The 17,432-nt window shown below is 43.2% G+C and overlaps 1 protein-coding gene across 1 annotated transcript; it reads left to right on the top strand.

Moving 5' to 3' along the window:
• The first annotated feature begins 10,891 nt into the window (after positions 1 to 10,891).
• IDI2 (isopentenyl-diphosphate delta isomerase 2) lies at positions 10,892 to 16,148 on the top strand. Its single transcript, XM_008953088.5, has 4 exons — positions 10,892 to 11,153; positions 12,950 to 13,042; positions 14,829 to 14,959; positions 15,831 to 16,148. The coding sequence occupies exons 1-4, from the start codon at positions 11,012 to 11,014 to the stop codon at positions 16,146 to 16,148; spliced, it is 684 nt and encodes a 227-aa protein (XP_008951336.1). The 5' UTR covers positions 10,892 to 11,011.
• The last annotated feature ends 1,284 nt before the right edge of the window (positions 16,149 to 17,432 follow it).

The raw sequence follows: 17,432 nt of genomic DNA, 5'->3' as shown, positions 1-17,432 counted from the left end.
TAGGATCCCAATTCAGAGAAAAGGGAATTGTTCTCAGGGAATCAGGACAGGGAAAGTTTAGGGAGAAGAGAAGAACCAAAGTATTGAACTTGGGGCAAGACCAGAGTAAGAACCAACAGTAAAACCAAATTGCTGCACAAAAATAGTAAACAATGAGACAGGGATAGTTTTTTGGCCTGAAAATACTAGCCCATACATGTATGCCAAAAGCCTACTGGCAGTGTACCCAAAGAGACTACTTACAGCACCATGGCACAACACAGGCATGCAGTGGGTAAGGTTTCCTGGCATCTCGTCACAACCACTGGGCCTTGACCTTGGCCATCCCTGAGCTCTGAGCTCAAGTCTTAGCAGGTTGGTCCTACTTACTGATTGTAACAGGGCCCTTGTCACTGGACTTTGGCCAGTTATGTTAACATCTAGCTATTTATGAACCTTGTCATTAATAATTATTACAAGATACGACATAATAGGAACAACTCTATTCATAAAAAATATATACACATAAACAACAAAAACATGTATATGTATTGTTATTCAGCCTCCTAGATGAATAACAGCTTAAACCTTATTAAGTCTTTCATTTTTTGCCTTTCATTTACTTAATTTTCTATTACAGTTTCAGAGCTTGGGTTATACCTGAGCCTAAACATGGTTAAATACCACCCAGTTGTACAGGAGACAGGATCAAACGATAGAGAAAATAGAGAAGTGAGTGTTGGAGGAAGAGCAGTAGTCTTCTCATGGCTGAAAATTAAAGCTAAGTCTGAGACTGACCCCTATTCACGTGGATATGGGGCCCATTTTAATAATGAACTTACGACCGGATGCGGCGGCTCACGCCTGTAATCCCAGCACTTTGGGAGGCCGAGGCGGGCAGATCACGAGGTCAGGAGATCGAGACCATCCTGGCTAACACGGTGAAACCCCGTCTCTACTAAAAAATACAAAAATTTAGCCAGGCGGAGTGTCGGGCGCCTGTAGTCGCAGCTACTCGGGAGGCTGAGGCAGGAGAATGGCGTGAACCCGGGAGGCGGAGCTTGCAGTGAGCCCAGATCGCGCCACTGCACTCCAGCCTGGGCAACAGAGCGAGACTCCGTCTCAAAAAAAAAAAGAAAAATGAACTTACATTTCTTTCACATATATTCAACTCTTCACATGTTCTTTTTCTCCTTTTGTTGGATTTATCGAGCTGTGCTTTTCAAGGATTTGTCGATTTAATGCACATTATCAAAGTTAGAGGTGTAACCTTTCCCTACATACAATCTTAGTATGTTTTTAGTATCTTCCTTTTTCTTACACATTTTCCAAAATCTTTCCTATCTCCCAATAGCATACGCAGAAGAAAATGAGATATCTCAAATATAGCAAAAACTGCATCAGATTGCTTTGGAATAAAAAAATTGAAAAGCTTCTAGTGATCCCAGCACTTTGGGAGGCCAAGATTGGCAGATCACTTGAGGCTAGGAGTTTGAGACCAGCCTGGGTGACATGGTGAAACCCCATCTCTACAAAAATTAGCCAGGCATGGTGGTGTGTGCCTGTAATCGCAGCTACTCAGCAGGAGGAAGGAGGGACAGGCAGGGGGAGGGGGCTGAGGGACAAGAATTGCTTGAACCCGGGAGGCAGAGGTTGCGGTGAGCCAAGATCGCACCACTGCACTTCACCCTGGGCAACAGAGTGAGACTGTCTCAAAAAAAAAAAAAAAAAAAAAAGGAGCAACAAAGTTAGAAAAAGCCATTAACTAGAATGATCAAGAAGAACAGAGAGAATGCACAAATGATGAAAATCCGAAATAATGCAGGTACATCTTTGTATTACCCAGCTAAGGCATAGTAATTAAAATCTTCCCATGAAGAAAAGACAAGGCCCAGTGGCCTCACTAGTGAGTTCTACCAAACATTTAAAGAAGAAGTATTGGCCGAGCATGGTGGCTCACGCCTGTAATCCCAACACTTTGGGAGGCTGAAGCGGGCGGATCACCTGAGGTCAGGAGTTCAAGACCAGCCTGACCAACACGGTGAAACCCCGTCTCTACTAAAAATACAAAATTAGCCGGGTGTGGTGGCACACGCCTGTAATTCCAGCTACTCAGGAGGCTGAGGCAGGAGAATCACTTGAAACTGGGAGGTGGAAGTTGCAGTTAGCCGAGATCGCGCCATTGCACTCCAGCCTGGACAACAAGAGCGAAACTCTGTCTCAAAAATAATAAAAAATAAGAAATATTACCAGTCCTTCATAAGCACTTCCAAGAAATAGAGGAAAAAGGAACACTTTCTTTTAGTTATTACAAGAAACTATACCAATGTATTTTAGTTATTTTATATTTTTTATATATTGGTGTTATTTTATTAGTTTTATATATATTATTTTATAACTAATCTATATGTTATATTAATTATTTTATATATTATGGTTATATTGCAGTTATATGTAGGTATATATAGCTATATATAGTTATATTAGTTATCATATTAGTTATTTTATATATTGTTATTTTATATTTTATATATAATATTTTTAGTTATCCTACCTCCCAATAGCATATGCAGAAGAAAACGGGATATCTCAAATATAGCAAAAAGATTTCTATTGAGAAGTGTTCAGTAATTAGTAAAATGACACATATGTGATTGATTTTTTTTTTTTTTTTTGAGTCATTGTCTTGCTCCGTTGCCCAGGCTGGAGTGTAATGGCACAATCTCAGCTCACTGCAACCTCCACCTCCTCAGTTCAAGCAATTCTCTGCCTCAGCCTCCCGAGTAGCTGGGATTACAGGTGCCTGCCACCATGCCTGGCTAATTTTTGTATTTTTAGTAGAGATATGGTTTTACCATGTTGGCCAGGCTGGTCTTGAACTCCTGACCTTGTGATCCACCCACCTCGGCCACCCAAAGTGCTGGGATTACAGGTGTGAGCCACTGCGCCCAGTGTGATTGATATCTTAAGGCTGATGACAGCAGCCCTCTCAAATGAATCTGCAATTTGCTACTGAATCCATACAATTCACCTCCTCCAGTATTTGGCCAAGCCACACAGTAACTATTTATAATAGGTATTACAAGAATAACTATTATCAATCACGAATCCAGATACAAAAATCTTAAAATATTAACAGAAACCAGCAACATATAAAAAGAATATACTCCATGCCCAAGTGGGATTTATTTCAAGAAAGCAAGGCTAGTTTAACATCTGAAAATCAATTAATATGATACACCATATTGCTAGAATAAAGGGGAAAAGACCACACAAGACTCATTTCAGTAGAAATGCAGAAAAAACATTTGACAAAACTCAACATCAATTCATGATAAAATCTCAAGAAAGTAAGACGAGAAGGGAACTTCTTCAACCTGATAAAGGTCACCTTCTGAAAACCTACAGCCAACCCTATCTTTGCATTGAACAATGCTGTAGAACTACAGCTCAACACACTTTCTTAGGAAAGCAGAATCTGAGAGCCCATTCAGAAAAAGAACTACCTCAACACTCTTTCTTAGGAGAGCAGAATCTGAGAGCCCATTCAGAAAAAGAACTACCTCAACACACTTTCTTAGGAAAGCAGAATCTGAGAGCCCATTCAGGAAAAGTCTGAGAGCCCATTCAGAAAAAGTGTTCTTTGGAGAGCAGGATTGAATTAGTTTGATCTTTTCAATTGAATGAGGCAGTAAGCCACTAGGCACAGTGATACTAGCTTTGGTAATGTGCAGCTGTAGAGAGTTTGTACAAGGTTATTAAATTACAGTCAAAATTTTGGTCTAGAATATCTTTTAGTTTTGGTGACCTAGGTCCATTATGTGCCTTAGGAATATACAAATATATGTAATCCAGGCTGGAGTACAGTGGCGCAATCCCAGCTCACTGCAGCCTTGACCTCTGAGGCTCAGGCGATTCTCCCATCTCAGCCTCCAGAGTAGCTGGGACTACAGGTGCACACCACCATGCCTGGCTAGTAGAGATGGCTCTTGCCATGTTGTCCAGGCTGGATGCCTGGGCCCAAGTAATCCACCCGCCTCAGCCTCCCAAAGTGCTAGGATTACAGGCGTGAGCCGCTGCGCCGGACACTGCCTTAAGAGTATACTAATGTATTTTTGATGCAAATGGAACTTTTCATTCAGGTGTAAATAAACTTGAGCTAAGTAAATGGTAAGAGTTGATTTACATGCTTGCATTTATCTATTTTTTTCATTTACATACAACTCCTTGTGGGAAAGTGCACTAAAGATGCTGAGTACAAAAACTTTGTATTTATTTGCAGGATATATCTGAATATTTTTAATAAATTAAATAACCAAAGTTCCAAATTATAAACCTACAATCATGGACAGACATGGGAGCTTAAAGATTGCGTGTCTTGGCCAAATATTGGAGGAGGTCCAGGTGCAGTGGCTCACGCCTGTAATCCTAACACTTTGGGAGGCCAAGGCAGGCAGATTGCCTGAGCTCAGGAGTTTGAGACCAGCCTGGGTAACATGGTGAAACCCCATCTCTACTAAAATACAAAAAAAAAATTAACCAGGGGTGGCAGCGTGCACCTGTAGTCCCAGCTACTCGAGAGGGTGAGGCAGGAGAATTGCTTGAACCCAGGAAGCAGATGTTGCAGTGAGCCGAGATCATGCCATTGCACTCCAGCCTGGAGACAGAGCGAGACTCCGTCTCAAAATATGTATATATTAGAGGAGGCAAATTGTATGGATTTAGTAGCAAATTGCAGATGCATTTAGGAGGGCTGCTGTCATCAGCCTTAAGACATCAATTACATATGTGTCATTTTACTTATTATTGAACACTTCTCACTGAGTACTTGTTCTAGAAGCCCTCCCAAATTAATTATCTCTTCCAAATTTTCCCAATAATACCAAGGGCCTCATCTTTTCTGATCATAGCTAAAGTGTTAATTCTTTCTTGATTTATATAGATAAAAATAACCCTATTATGGAAAGTTATTTTTATTTTCCTCACTGCCAAAATTTTATTGATCACCGTTTTCCAACATAGGGATTTGGGTATAATCTCTTAAGATATTTACAGAAATTTTAACCTATGTTATCAAATATCAGGAAGTGCTTATCTTAGAAGCTTGTTCTTTGGAATTTTGTTGACAGGAGTTGAAAATTTGAACAGCTCAACAACTGTACTTAACAATTTAGGTTAAGTTACTTGATAGTTTTAAACGTGAGAAAAGGAACGAGAAATATTAGAGAAAGGAATTGGATATAGTGAGCATGAAGGAAGTTTTCTAAGAGTGTTCCTGCAAAGGAGTAGCTTGCTGGGCAAATGAGGTCTAAAAAACTAGCTGTTACTTAAATGAAATCATAGTCACATGCTTGCAGACTGATAGGAGAATTCCAAGAGAGAGAGAGAAAACGTGATGATAGAGAAGAAAAAGGGAAAATTGCTGGACGATGTCTTTGAGTAGGTGACTGTGGATGAATCTGCTGCAGAAGAAGTTATTTTTTGTTTTTTGTTTGTTTTTGAGACAGAGTCTCGCTCTGTTGCCCAGGCTGGAGTGCAGTGGAGCGATCTCTGCTCATGGCAAGCTCGGCCTCCCGAGTTCACACCATTCTCCTGCTTCAGCCTCCTGAGTAGCTGGGACTACAGGCGCCCACCACCACACCCGGCTAATTTTTTTGTATTTTTAGTAGAGACGGGGTTTCACCATGTTAGCCAGGATGGTCTCGATCTCCTCACCTCATGATCCACCTGCCTCGGCCTCCCAAAGTGCTGGGACTACAGGCATAAGCCACCGCGCCCGGCCCTTTTTTCTATTTTTAGTAAAGATGGGGTTTCACCATGTTGACCAGGCTCATCTCAAACTCCTGACCTCAGGTGATCCACCCGCCTCAGCCTCCCAAAGTGCTGGGATTACAGGCGTGAGCCACCACACCTGACCCAAGAAGTGACTTTTGGTAAGTACATGGATCACCCATCATTCTAGGTGGAAAGCAGAGGATTAGGGTTGTACAATGCCTAGGAGATGGAGTGATGGTGTTGGGAGTGGCTGTTCTCTTCTGCATGCAGCAGTTTTCTCAGAGATCTGAGAAGCTTACCCCAGTGTCGACGATAATGTGTCAGTATTTCTGGAACATGGCAAGCCCTTTCCATCTGTGGGTTTAAGTCATCTTGTGTGTCTGGGATATTTTTCTTTATTATTATGGCTCTCTTGTTCAAGGATACCCCTTTTAGCACATGCTGTATTTGTTTTACCCTCTCTTTCATACCTACAATACTTGGCCTACTCCTTTTTAACTCTTTCCACTTCCATTTCTTTTTACCTGCTTTTCCCAGTCTTGGCCTCCATGTCCTTCTCTATATTTCACTGATATCTAGAGCCCTTTCTGTTGCTTCTAATTTGCCTTAATCAGATGTAATCATCTATTCCTAGAGTTTATCCTTAACCTCCTACCTGCAGCATTATAGGTCATCAACTGTCATTCTTAAAGTTGTCATAACCTCTCTTAAGAAAATTCTCCGCATATAGCCTAATCAAAATGTCTTCCTTCCTTTCCTTTATAATGTTTTTTGTGTGCTTTATGTGTCAGAACCTTGTACCCAGATCAACCTAGCAAAGGGTTTCCCTCCTTTTTTATCCCCTAGAACATTTTACAGAGAATGACAATTCCTTCCTTGAAATTTTGATAACATTTGCCTCTAAAGCTTTCAGTGCTTAGTTTGGTGGTGACGATCCCAACATGTTAAACTGCACAGATTCTGGGGGCTCAGCTGCATCTGCAGCCACATTGCCTTGGGCAGGTAATTTACCTCTCTGTGCTTCAGTTCCTTATTGATGCTGTGAGAATAAAAAATAACGCTTATCTCAGAAAGCTGTCGTGAGGACCAAATGAATTAATATACATTAAACTCTTAAAATAGAAACTGGCACAAAGGAAGGACACAATGTGTGTCTGGCTGTCTTACTATTATTATTATTACTATTAGAGTTGTTGGATTATAATAGGTACAGTATTGTATATTAGTTTCTTCCTCAAAGCCTAATTCATAGACTTATTTATTATTTTTTAGATCTTTAAAAGAGTACCATTCTCCCATTCTTACTCTTCTGACTAGAAAAGAAACAAGTTTCAAACAGACCATTTATTCCTGAGTCTCAGAACTGATTTCCAGGGAAAACATTTCAGGCATAGCCTTTTGATTTTCTACGTAACTAAAAATTACATGCATAAAGGTGAACTTATGGAAAGACAAAAGAGCAAAACACATTAATCTTTTTATAGAATATTACCCATCACTGCTGCTGTGTTATTTTTGTTCTGTATCATCTGTGCCAAAGTCAGCTGAGTCATGCGTCCATCGTGCTTCTCTCCTCATATTCCCTAAGAGAACCGACAGATACGGCAAACATTTTTTTGATATTTTAACAGACCCTACTTGCAAAACTATTTGGCCTAGAGCTTTAGTTGGTAGATGATATTTGGAATATGATAAGCAAGAAATTATACAGTTTTTTAGCTCTTCCAAACACATTGGTTTCCAAGGTCTTGCATTTATCGATTTTCAGTTATTCTAAGAATTTATTCAGTAATTTTAGTCACAATCTTTATTATTTTTCTCTTCCATTTGCCACCTTTATTTTTTCTTTTTAAAATCTGGGATGATATATACAGCAAGTGAATTAAAAATATGCCATTGAACGGCGCCGTGGCTCACACCTGTAATCCCAGCACTTTGGGAGGCCGAGGCAGGCGGATCATGAGATCAGGAGTTCAAGACCAGCCTGGCCAAGATGATGAAACCCCGTCTTTACTAAAAATACAAAAATTAGCCAGGCGTGGTGGCACATGCCTGTAATCCCAGCTACTTGGGAGGCTGAGGCAGGAGAATTGCTTGAACCAGGACCCAGGAGGTGGAGGTTGCAGTGAGCCGCTGCACTCCGGCCTGGGCTACAGAGTGAGACTCTGTCTCAAAAAAAAAAAAAAAAAAAAAATTAAATAGATAATGAAACAGTGCAAAAAATTATACTTTCAAGGTTTTTTAAATAGTAAGATTTTTGCCTCTGGAGCCTCAGAAAAGGGACAAAAAAGAAATGGGACTATTGAGAAGTCCTTCATCCCTCTAGGCGGACCCTGCACAGGATTAAAAGGTAACACAGCGGTAGGATACAGGTCTGTTCAAATAGGAACCATGATCCAGGAAATGTACAAACGGCACAATTTCTAAATAAAAATATGCTTAAGGGAAGAACTGTCCCTACCTCAAGGTAGATGAAGTAAAGGTAAAGCATTCCAGCCTCCTTACCCAGAAAGAACAATAGGCTTTCCTGGAACTGATGTTAGATAAGCCAAGAAATGGAGCAAGAGGGAGTGCGTGTGGTTGAAAACCAGTTAAATGAGGCAAAGGTCAATTACATATTTACATTATTTATTTTTTTTTTTTTGAGATGCAGTCTCGCTCTGTCACCCAGGCTGGAGTGTGGTGGCGTGATCTCAACTCACTGCAATCTCCACCCCCTGGATTCAAGTGCTTCTCCTGCCTCAGCCTCCCAAGTAGCTGGGATTATGGGCACCCACCACCATGCCCGGCTAAATTTTTTTGTGTATTTTTAGTAGAGACAGGGTTTCACCATGTTGGCCAGGCTGGTCTGTAACTGCTGACCTCAAGTCATCTGCCCACATCAGCCTCCCAAAATGCTGAGATTACAGGCGTGAGCCACCATGCCCGGGCAAATTACATATTTAAATTAAAACTGAAGAAACTCTAGCCCATGTACACCAACATGTTTCATAACAACAATCAAACAGATACAAGTCAAATTCATCTTAAGGGTGGATTTAAATACCAAATGGTGACATGGTTACACAACAGTCTCCCTCATTTTTGAGTTGTACGTCGATGCTCTTATTTTCTACTATAATTACATGGTTTTAATTGTAAAATTAGAACCTTCTTGTCTTAAGGATATTAAGTCTTTATCTGTAATAGTCCATCAAGATAAAACATTTTATAATTTTTATTTTTCTTTTATCAAGGCTTCACTGACATACAGAAGGACTATTTTAAGGTATTTAAATCTACCATTTTTTGTGTGTCTAGAGTTCCAACTTGGTGTCTTGCCTGTAAAGATTTTTCTTTACAGAATATCATGTAATTATTCATCCACATATGTTTCTAGTACTTTTATGCTTTCATTTTAAAAAAATTAAATCTTAAATTCACATGGATGTCTCCAATATGACATTAGAGAAAAAGATATAATTTTATTGCTAAAAACTAGCCAGTTATATCATCAATTCTCAAATAATGTATCTTTTTCTAGCTATTTTAAATGCCACCTTAATCATACATTAAAATGCTAATGTTGCTGGGTGCGGTGGCTCACGCCTGTAACCCCAGCACTTTGGGAGGCCGAGGCGGGCGGATCACCTGAGGTCAGGAGATGGAGACCAGCCTGGCCAACATGGTGAAACCTCGTCTCTACTAAAAATACAAAAAAATTAGCTGGGCGTGATGGCGGGCGCCTGTAATCTCAGCTACTCGGGATGCTGAGACAGGAGAATCGCCCGAACCCGGGAGGCAGAGGTTGCAGTCAGCCGAGATCACGCCACTGCACTCTGGCCTGGGCAACAGAGCTAGACATCACCTTAAAAAAAAAAAAAAAAAGAAAGCTATAGAGTAGAAAATAACTTACCCTAGGTTTAAAAACTAAAAGCATTTTTTAAAGTGAGATTGTGTCAAAACAATTTTCTATTATCCCTCAATTGAGAGGGAGAAAGATAGAGAGAAAGAGATGGAGAGAGAGAGAGACCGGGGTGTGTTTTCTTGTTAAGAATACAAAAATATCAGATTGCCTTAGCTGATACCTTTCTACATCCCCAGGGTATAAAAGGGCCCTGGTTCAACTTGCACATTCAGTTCCACATCTGATACCCAGGAGTCTCCAGCTTCCAAGAGAGGTTAGTGCATATGTTTTACCTTGTGGGAATTCTTTCTTTTATGATCTAAATTTGTACATATTCAGTAATTGTTTTCTCTGCATTTCTATTGTATCTCATGTCCATACATTAAGTCAAACAGCCTTTTGCAAAGAGGAGGAGCAGATTGCTGAAAATAATAACAGTAATGATAATGGACAGACGTGAATGCATTTTTTTAAAAAGTAGAAAAGGATGATGAGAAGGTTTTACATGAAGATAAATGACCCTGAAAACATTTTTTTTTTTTTTTTTTTTGAGACAGAGTCTCACTCTGTCTGCCCAGGCTGGAGAGCAATGGCGCGATCTCGGCTCACTGCAACCTCCGCTTCCCAGGTTCAATGATTCTCCTGCCTCAGCCTCCTGAGTAGCTGGGAATACAGGCATGTGCCACCAGGCCTGGCTAATTTTTGTATTTTTTAGTAGAGACAGGGTTCCACCATGTTGGCCAGGCTGGTCTCAAACTCTTGAACTCAAGTGATCCTCCCACCTCGGCCTCCCAAAGTACTGGGATTACAGACATGAGCCACCGCTCCTGGCCCTGAAAACATTTTGTGAGAAGATCTTCACCTAAGAATCTGCTTGGCTCTGAAGAGGACCATAGCCCTTCTGTGGGTGACGTAGCTTTCCTACAAGGCTGTGTGTTTCTCCACGTCTGATCCAGGTCCAGTGGTTTTGCACAGGGCTGCACTTTTCCCCAAAAACTTGTACAAAGAGTGTTACCTACAGTTTACCTCGGTGTGTTTTGTGTGTGTGAGTGTGTGTGTTTGTGTGTGTGTGTGTGTGTGTGTGGTGGCGCGGGGATTCTTTAACTCATCACTAAAGGAAACCTGGAAAACATGAGGAGTATGTATGTACCCAAGATTTCCCGTTCAGAAAGACACCACATTAGAAACAGATGATTCACCTTCCATATCTCAAAACTGTGCTGCTTCAACACAATTGCTGTCACTTGTAGAGAAGGTGTATGCTAAATCCTAATGTGGTTGGTAACACATAGCAAAAACGAGATGGCAATATCTTTCACATAAAGAGGTATTTGTGTGCATCTATTTCAGGTCGGGTCACAGCCAGCAGCTATGTCTGACATAAATCTTGACTGGGTTGACAGGCGTCAGTTGCAGCGCTTGGAGGAAATGCTGATCGTTGTGGATGAGAATGATAAGGTTATTGGTGCCGACACCAAGAGGAATTGCCATCTGAACGAAAACATTGAGAAAGGTAGCCCCCGCCCATTTTCTCTGTCCAGTTCCCAGGGTTTTCCCATTTTTCCCACCCGACAGCAACCTAAGAAGAGAGGCTAGGCCTTTCCGGCTAGGAGGCGACCGCGGGGTCACCTGTGTGCTTGCTGAGCCGTCTTTAGAAGGCTCGGGGAACAGCACCTGTCTTTGCTTGGTCAAGCCCTTGTCAGGCTCCTGCACCTTCTGCTAGGCATCCGTGCTCTTCCTCGTAAGATCCTGTTTCAGCAAGAATTCTACCAGGTTGTTTTAGCGAGAACCCTGACCTTGGCATCTGATTAAATTCCTCAACCCCGTCCCTCCCAGGTGACGTCTGATCATGCAGGCCTGTCTTCAGCAAGTCTTGTTAGGTCGGTGTAGCCAGAACCCCCTTCCCACTGATGTTTTCTCTTAGTAACATTTAATCCATAGACCCCAGCCTGCTCCTTGGGTGTTGTGTGCAGTTAGGCTGGTTCTACATGGAGGTCTCTTTCCCCTGTTGAAATGGTTCTCAATAAAGTCAGATTTTTCTGCTTTAACTCCTGTCCAGCTCTGGTTTTCTTTGACCATCTTAAGCCATTTTATTATTTTTTAATTTTCATTTTTGTGTCTTTTTTATAAATACATAATAATTATGCATATTAATGGGGTACATGTGATAGTTTGATACCAGCATGTCATGCATAATGATCAAATAGGGCATTTGGGATATCCATCACCTCAAACATTCATCATATCTTTGTGTTGGGAACATTCCAAATCCTCCGTTCTAGCCACACTGAAACATATAATACACTGTTGTTAACTACAGTCACCCTACTGTGCTGTTGAACAGCTGATATTATTCCTTCTCTATCGCTGTATGTTTATACTTATTAACCACCCTCTCTTCATCCCTCCCCACTGCCCTTCGCAGCCTCTGGTGTCTAGCATTGTGTTTTCTGCCTCCATGAGATCAACTTCTTTAGAGCCCACATAGCAGTGAGAACATGTGATACTTGTTTTTCTGTGCCAGGTTTGTTCCACTTAACACAATGGCCTCCAGTTCCATCCATGTTGCTACAAATGACAGGATTTCATTCTTCTTTTTTTTTTTTTTTGAGACAGAGTCTTGCTCCATTGCCCAGGCTGGAGTGCAGTGGTGCAATCTCGGGTCACTGCCAGCTCTGCCTCCTGGGTTCATGCCATCCTCCTGCCTCAGCCTCCCGAGTAGCTTGGACTACAGGCACCTGCCACCACGCCCAGCTAATTTTTTTGTATTTTTAGTAGAGACGGGGTTTCACCATGTTAGCCAGGGTGGTCTCGATCTTCTGACCTCGTGATCCGCCCACTTCAGCCTCCCAAAGTGCTGAGATTACAGGTGTGAGCCACCGCGCCCGGCCCGATTTCATTCTTCTTTTGTGGTGGAACGGTATGCCACTGTGTATCTAACCCTCATGTTTTCAACCCTTCATACCTCCACGGACACAGGTTGATCTCATATCTTGGCTGTCGTAAATAGTGCTCAGCACCCAGGAATGCTGCGATATCTCTCTGACAGACTGATCTCTTTTATTTTGGATATTTGCCCTGGTAGTGGGATTTCTGGGTCATCTGGTAGATCTATTTTTAGTTTCCCGAGTGTTCTAATCCGCTGAGATTCTGAAACGTTGTGTTTGGGCATCCAGCAGTCCCCTTTGCCCTGCCCAGGTGCCACAATCACAGGCTTTTCCATGAGAAACAGACTGAGGACAAAAAGCACGAAGGACGATCGTACAGACTCCAGGCATGCGCTCACACAAATGGCACTTACCTTTGCAGGGCTGCTGCACCGAGCCTTCAGCGTTGTCTTGTTTAACACCGAGAATCGAATCCTGATACAGCAGAGGTCGGACACGAAAGTCACGTTTCCTGGTGAGTCCGTTCAACCGAGCCCCGGACTGAAGAGAGCATCTCATATGACTTGACCGGAGGAATCTGGGACGGGAACTCTCTGGTGCTCGGTGCCGCACTGTGGTGAGCTGGCAGCTCATCCTGCAGAAAATCGGCAGCTCAGGCAGATGCTAATTATGCTGATAGCTCTTCAGTAGGCTGGGTTTTCTTTCTTAAAAAATTAAGAAACTATATGAGTTTCTGGGTTTTTTTGTTTTGTTGTTTCTTTGCAACGGCAAGTTACTTAAATGCAGAGGAATTTATCAACCTAAGGATTTAGGGGATTAAAATAGCATTTAGCATAAAATTAACTAGGTAATAATAATAAAAATTATCTTACAGGTCTTAGAGTTTTAATTATCTTGTACTTCTTAAATTTACAACTTAAAATTTTTTTTTTTTTGGAGATGGAGTCTGGCTCAGTCACCCAGGCTGGAGTGCAGTGGCGCCATCTCGGCTCACTGCAAGCTCCGCCTCCCGGGTTCATGCCATTCTCCTGCCTCAGCCTCCCAAGTAGCTGGGACTACAGGCGCCCGCCACCACACCAGGGTAATGTTTTGTATTTTTAGTAGAGACGGGGTTTCACCGTGTTAGCCAGGATGGTCTCGATCTCCTGACCTCGTGATCTGCCCGCCTCGGCCTCCCAAAGTGCTGGGATTATAGGCGTGAGCCACCGCGCCCGGCCAAAAAATTTCTTTTTAGAGGGGAACAGCATTTACGTCAATTGTGGTCATTTAAAGTGTTTTGGCCTAGGCTGTCCTCAAATTTTCAAAACCAGACCTTGCCTGAGCCATTAAAGCGAATGGCTAAGCATGGCCAGCTGTGGTCGAGGTTTTCTCCTCCCTTAGTTCTTCCTCGGAGCCACAGTGGGTACATCCTGCCCATTCCCAAACCCACCACCATACTTGCTGGTCAAGTTGTACTCACGGGCTCCTTGATGGAGCTGAATGCAAAGTTTGTTTCAGAAAAATTCAGGAGCTGCAAAGTTAAGAGGGTCAACTGTAGTACATAGTCAACAGTTTGCAAATAAAGCCCCTGGAGCTAAGATTTCCTATCATGTGTTAGCCGCCTCCAGGATACATAGGGGCAGGTGGGAGTACCAGCTCTTGTACTTGCAAGAGGGGATTCAACTTCAGCCAAACTCCTTGCAGAGTGACCGAAGGAAGCACTGAGGGTCTGAGGAACGGGAGGGAACAGAGATTTACTGAGGAGAGTGTTACCTCCCGTCATAGCACTATTGCTGTTATTTGGGTAAATTAAGTAGAACCTCTCAGTAAGGAAACTTGGTCAAAGGTATTCCAGCAGTCTTCCTGTGAAACCATGCTCACTCATCACCACCCTCAAAGTGCAGCCCAGCTTCCTCAGCCCAGCTGGTGCAGCCACCCAGCCCACAGCCCCACCACCTCCTCCTGCCACCCCATGGCATCTCAGGTCCTCTGTGGGTACAAAACTGAGTAGGAACCAGTCCCTCTCCTAAGACATACTGGGATAGTGCCACGGGACATGTGTGTGCACATCTGCAGGAAGGGCCGCAGGAGCAGTCAGGGCCAGCCCCACCAGGTGGTCATGTGGAAGACCCTCACCAAGCCCACAGCTGTGGAGGCTGGAGGCGAGTGCTGCTCTGAGAGCCCATGACAAACCCACTCCCCCCGCTAGGCTGTCTTCTGCTGATGACGGATGATGGTTTTACCTGAAGCATCTGCATTTGTATTTAATATATTCACTTTTCAGGAATAAAGAGGGATGTTCCCACATGCATTTTTTCCAGGGTATTTTACCGACTCCTGTAGTAGCCACCCATTATACAACCCAGCAGAACTGGAAGAAAAGGATGCCATCGGAATGAGGAGGGCAGCCCAGAGGCGTCTGCAAGCAGAGCTGGGAATTCCTGGGGAGCAGGTACACACAGCATCCAGTCTCAGCTGTGTCCACGGGAGTCCAGGCTGGCAGCGGGCAGATGGTGAACAAAGTCCAGGCTGGATCTACACCATTGACCTCATGAAGCACCATGAGGACGAAGGATGGGGCTGTGGATGGGGCAGTGTGAGTCCCTATGTGTCCCAGGCAGGGTTGAGACTGTGCAGGAATCTGTCGACCACACACCGAAGAGGAAATTCAAGCCGGGCGCGGTGGCTCACGCCTGTAATCCCACTTTGGGAGGCCGAGGCGGGCGGATCACAAGGTCAAGAAATCAAGACCATCCTGGCCAACATGGTGAAACCCCATCTCTATTAAAAGTACAAAAATTAGCTGGGCGTAGTGGCACGTGCCTGTAATCCCAGCTACTTGGGAGGCAGAGGTTGCAGTGAGCCGGGATTGTGCCACTGCACTCCAGCCTGGCAACAGAGCGAGACTCCATCTCAAAAAAGAAAGAAAGAAATTCAAGTGTCCACTAGAAAGAATGTCCAGGATCCTGTGAGCATGTGTTACCTTCATCCACTCAAGAACACGTTTAAGAGAGGATGGATGTTCTCCTGACAACGCTGGCCGGTTTCTACGGGGTTTTCTGTTGAGGATGTGTGTGTGACACGGTTAGTTCTTTAAATGAAGACAGACAGGTTTACTGGAACCAAGAAACCAAAGCCAGTTTATCATTCAGACTTGAGTCCACAAAAATTTACTTAGCTAAAATTGAGGTTTTGGAAATTATCAATTACCAAAGAAAGTGTTCATTTTCTGAGGAAAACAAATGTGTTTATTTTCTCTATTTTTCTGTAAATTCTGTGTTTTACATTAGCGTTGTTAACACTGCACCAATTTCTGTCAATAGATTTCTCCAGAGGACATTGTGTTCATGACAATCTATCACCACAAGGCAAAATCAGACAGAATTTGGGGAGAGCATGAAATTTGTTACCTTCTGCTTGTGAGGAAAAACGTCACTCTGAACCTGGATCCCAGTGAAACGAAAAGCATCCTCTACCTGTCCCAGGAGGAGCTGCGGGAGCTGCTGGAGAGGGGGGCGAGGGGTGAAGTCAAAGTCACCCCCTGGCTAAGAACCATTGCCGAGAGGTTTCTGTACCGGTGGTGGCCTCACCTGGATGACGTGACCCCGTTTGTGGAGCTTCACAAAATACACAGAGTGTGAGAGGCAGGGAGGTCGAGTCAGCCATGTGCAATGCCCTCAGTGCAGGCAGAGGCACCATTGAGGCAATGACACACCCTCTCCAAAAAACAGGGCAAAAGGGGCACTTGATTGCCCATCATGTATAAATCACTATTTTAACCTTTTCATCAACTTTGTCATATCTTAATTTTCCCTTTTCCTTATTTCTGTATTTCTCATCTGCCTGGTTGCAGGGAGGAAATTTAACGTTTCCTTTGTCCCAATTTCCATTTTATAAGCACTTGTTTGATTAACAGCAGCTGATCCTGAAAGTCTTGGGGAGATCTTGAGAGTCCTGAAGCAGGCGGACTAGCCTGGCTGGACCATGAGGCTGTCTCCCCACAGCTTTATCCAAGCCTCCAAGGTCAGGATGGCATCTCTGCATCATGTTTTTCTTTTTAAATCACTTATTTCACAGTGCAACACAAGGCTGCATTTTTTTAAAAAAGACACATTCAATCTTGTATCCTAATACAAGCAGTACGGAAGATGCGTATGGTCTCAGCCAAGTGACTCGACGTTTATCCACTTCTGTTCATTTGATTATGTTTCAGTAATATGCTTACAAATAAAGACATACTTGCTTTAAAACATACTGTTGTTGTTTAACACAAAGTAAACTATATGTTAAGTTTTGGTGTTTAATACGGAGAAAGAGTTTCAAAAACCAGACCTGGTATTTTTTTTTTTTTTTTTTTTGAGATGGAGTCTCGCTGTCGCCCAGGCTGGAGTGCAGTGGCGTGATCTCGGCTCACTGCAAGCTCCGCCTCCCGGGTTCAAGCCATTCTCCTGCCTCAGCCTCCCGAGTAGTTGGGACTACAGGCGCCCGCCACCACACCCGGCTAATTTTTTGTATTTTTAGTAGAGACGGGGTTTCACCGTGTTAGCCAGGATGATCTCGATCTCCTGACCTCGTGATCCGCCTGCCTCGGCCTCCCAAAGTGCTGGGATTACAGGCGTGAGCCACCGCGCCCAGCCATACTGTTGTTGTTTAACACAAAGTAAACTATATGTTACATTTTGGTGTTTAATACGGAGAAAGAATTTCAAAAACCAGACCTGGTTTTTTTTTTTTTTTTTTTTTTTTGACACGGAGTCTCACTCTGTCACCCAGGCTGGAGTGCAGTGGCACGATCTCGGCTCACTGCGACCTCCACCTCCTGGGCTCAAGCAATTCTCCTGCCTTAGCCTCCCAAGCAGCTGGGATTACAGATGCCCACCACCACGCATGGCTAATTTTTGTATTTTTAGTAGAGATGGGGTTTC

The sequence above is a fragment of the Pan paniscus genome, chromosome 8 (assembly GCF_029289425.2).
Source record: "Pan paniscus chromosome 8, NHGRI_mPanPan1-v2.0_pri, whole genome shotgun sequence".
NCBI classification, from domain to species: domain Eukaryota; kingdom Metazoa; phylum Chordata; class Mammalia; order Primates; family Hominidae; genus Pan; species Pan paniscus.
The sequence above is the reverse complement of the archived record's forward strand: the minus strand, read 5'-3'. Positions and strand labels throughout refer to the sequence as shown.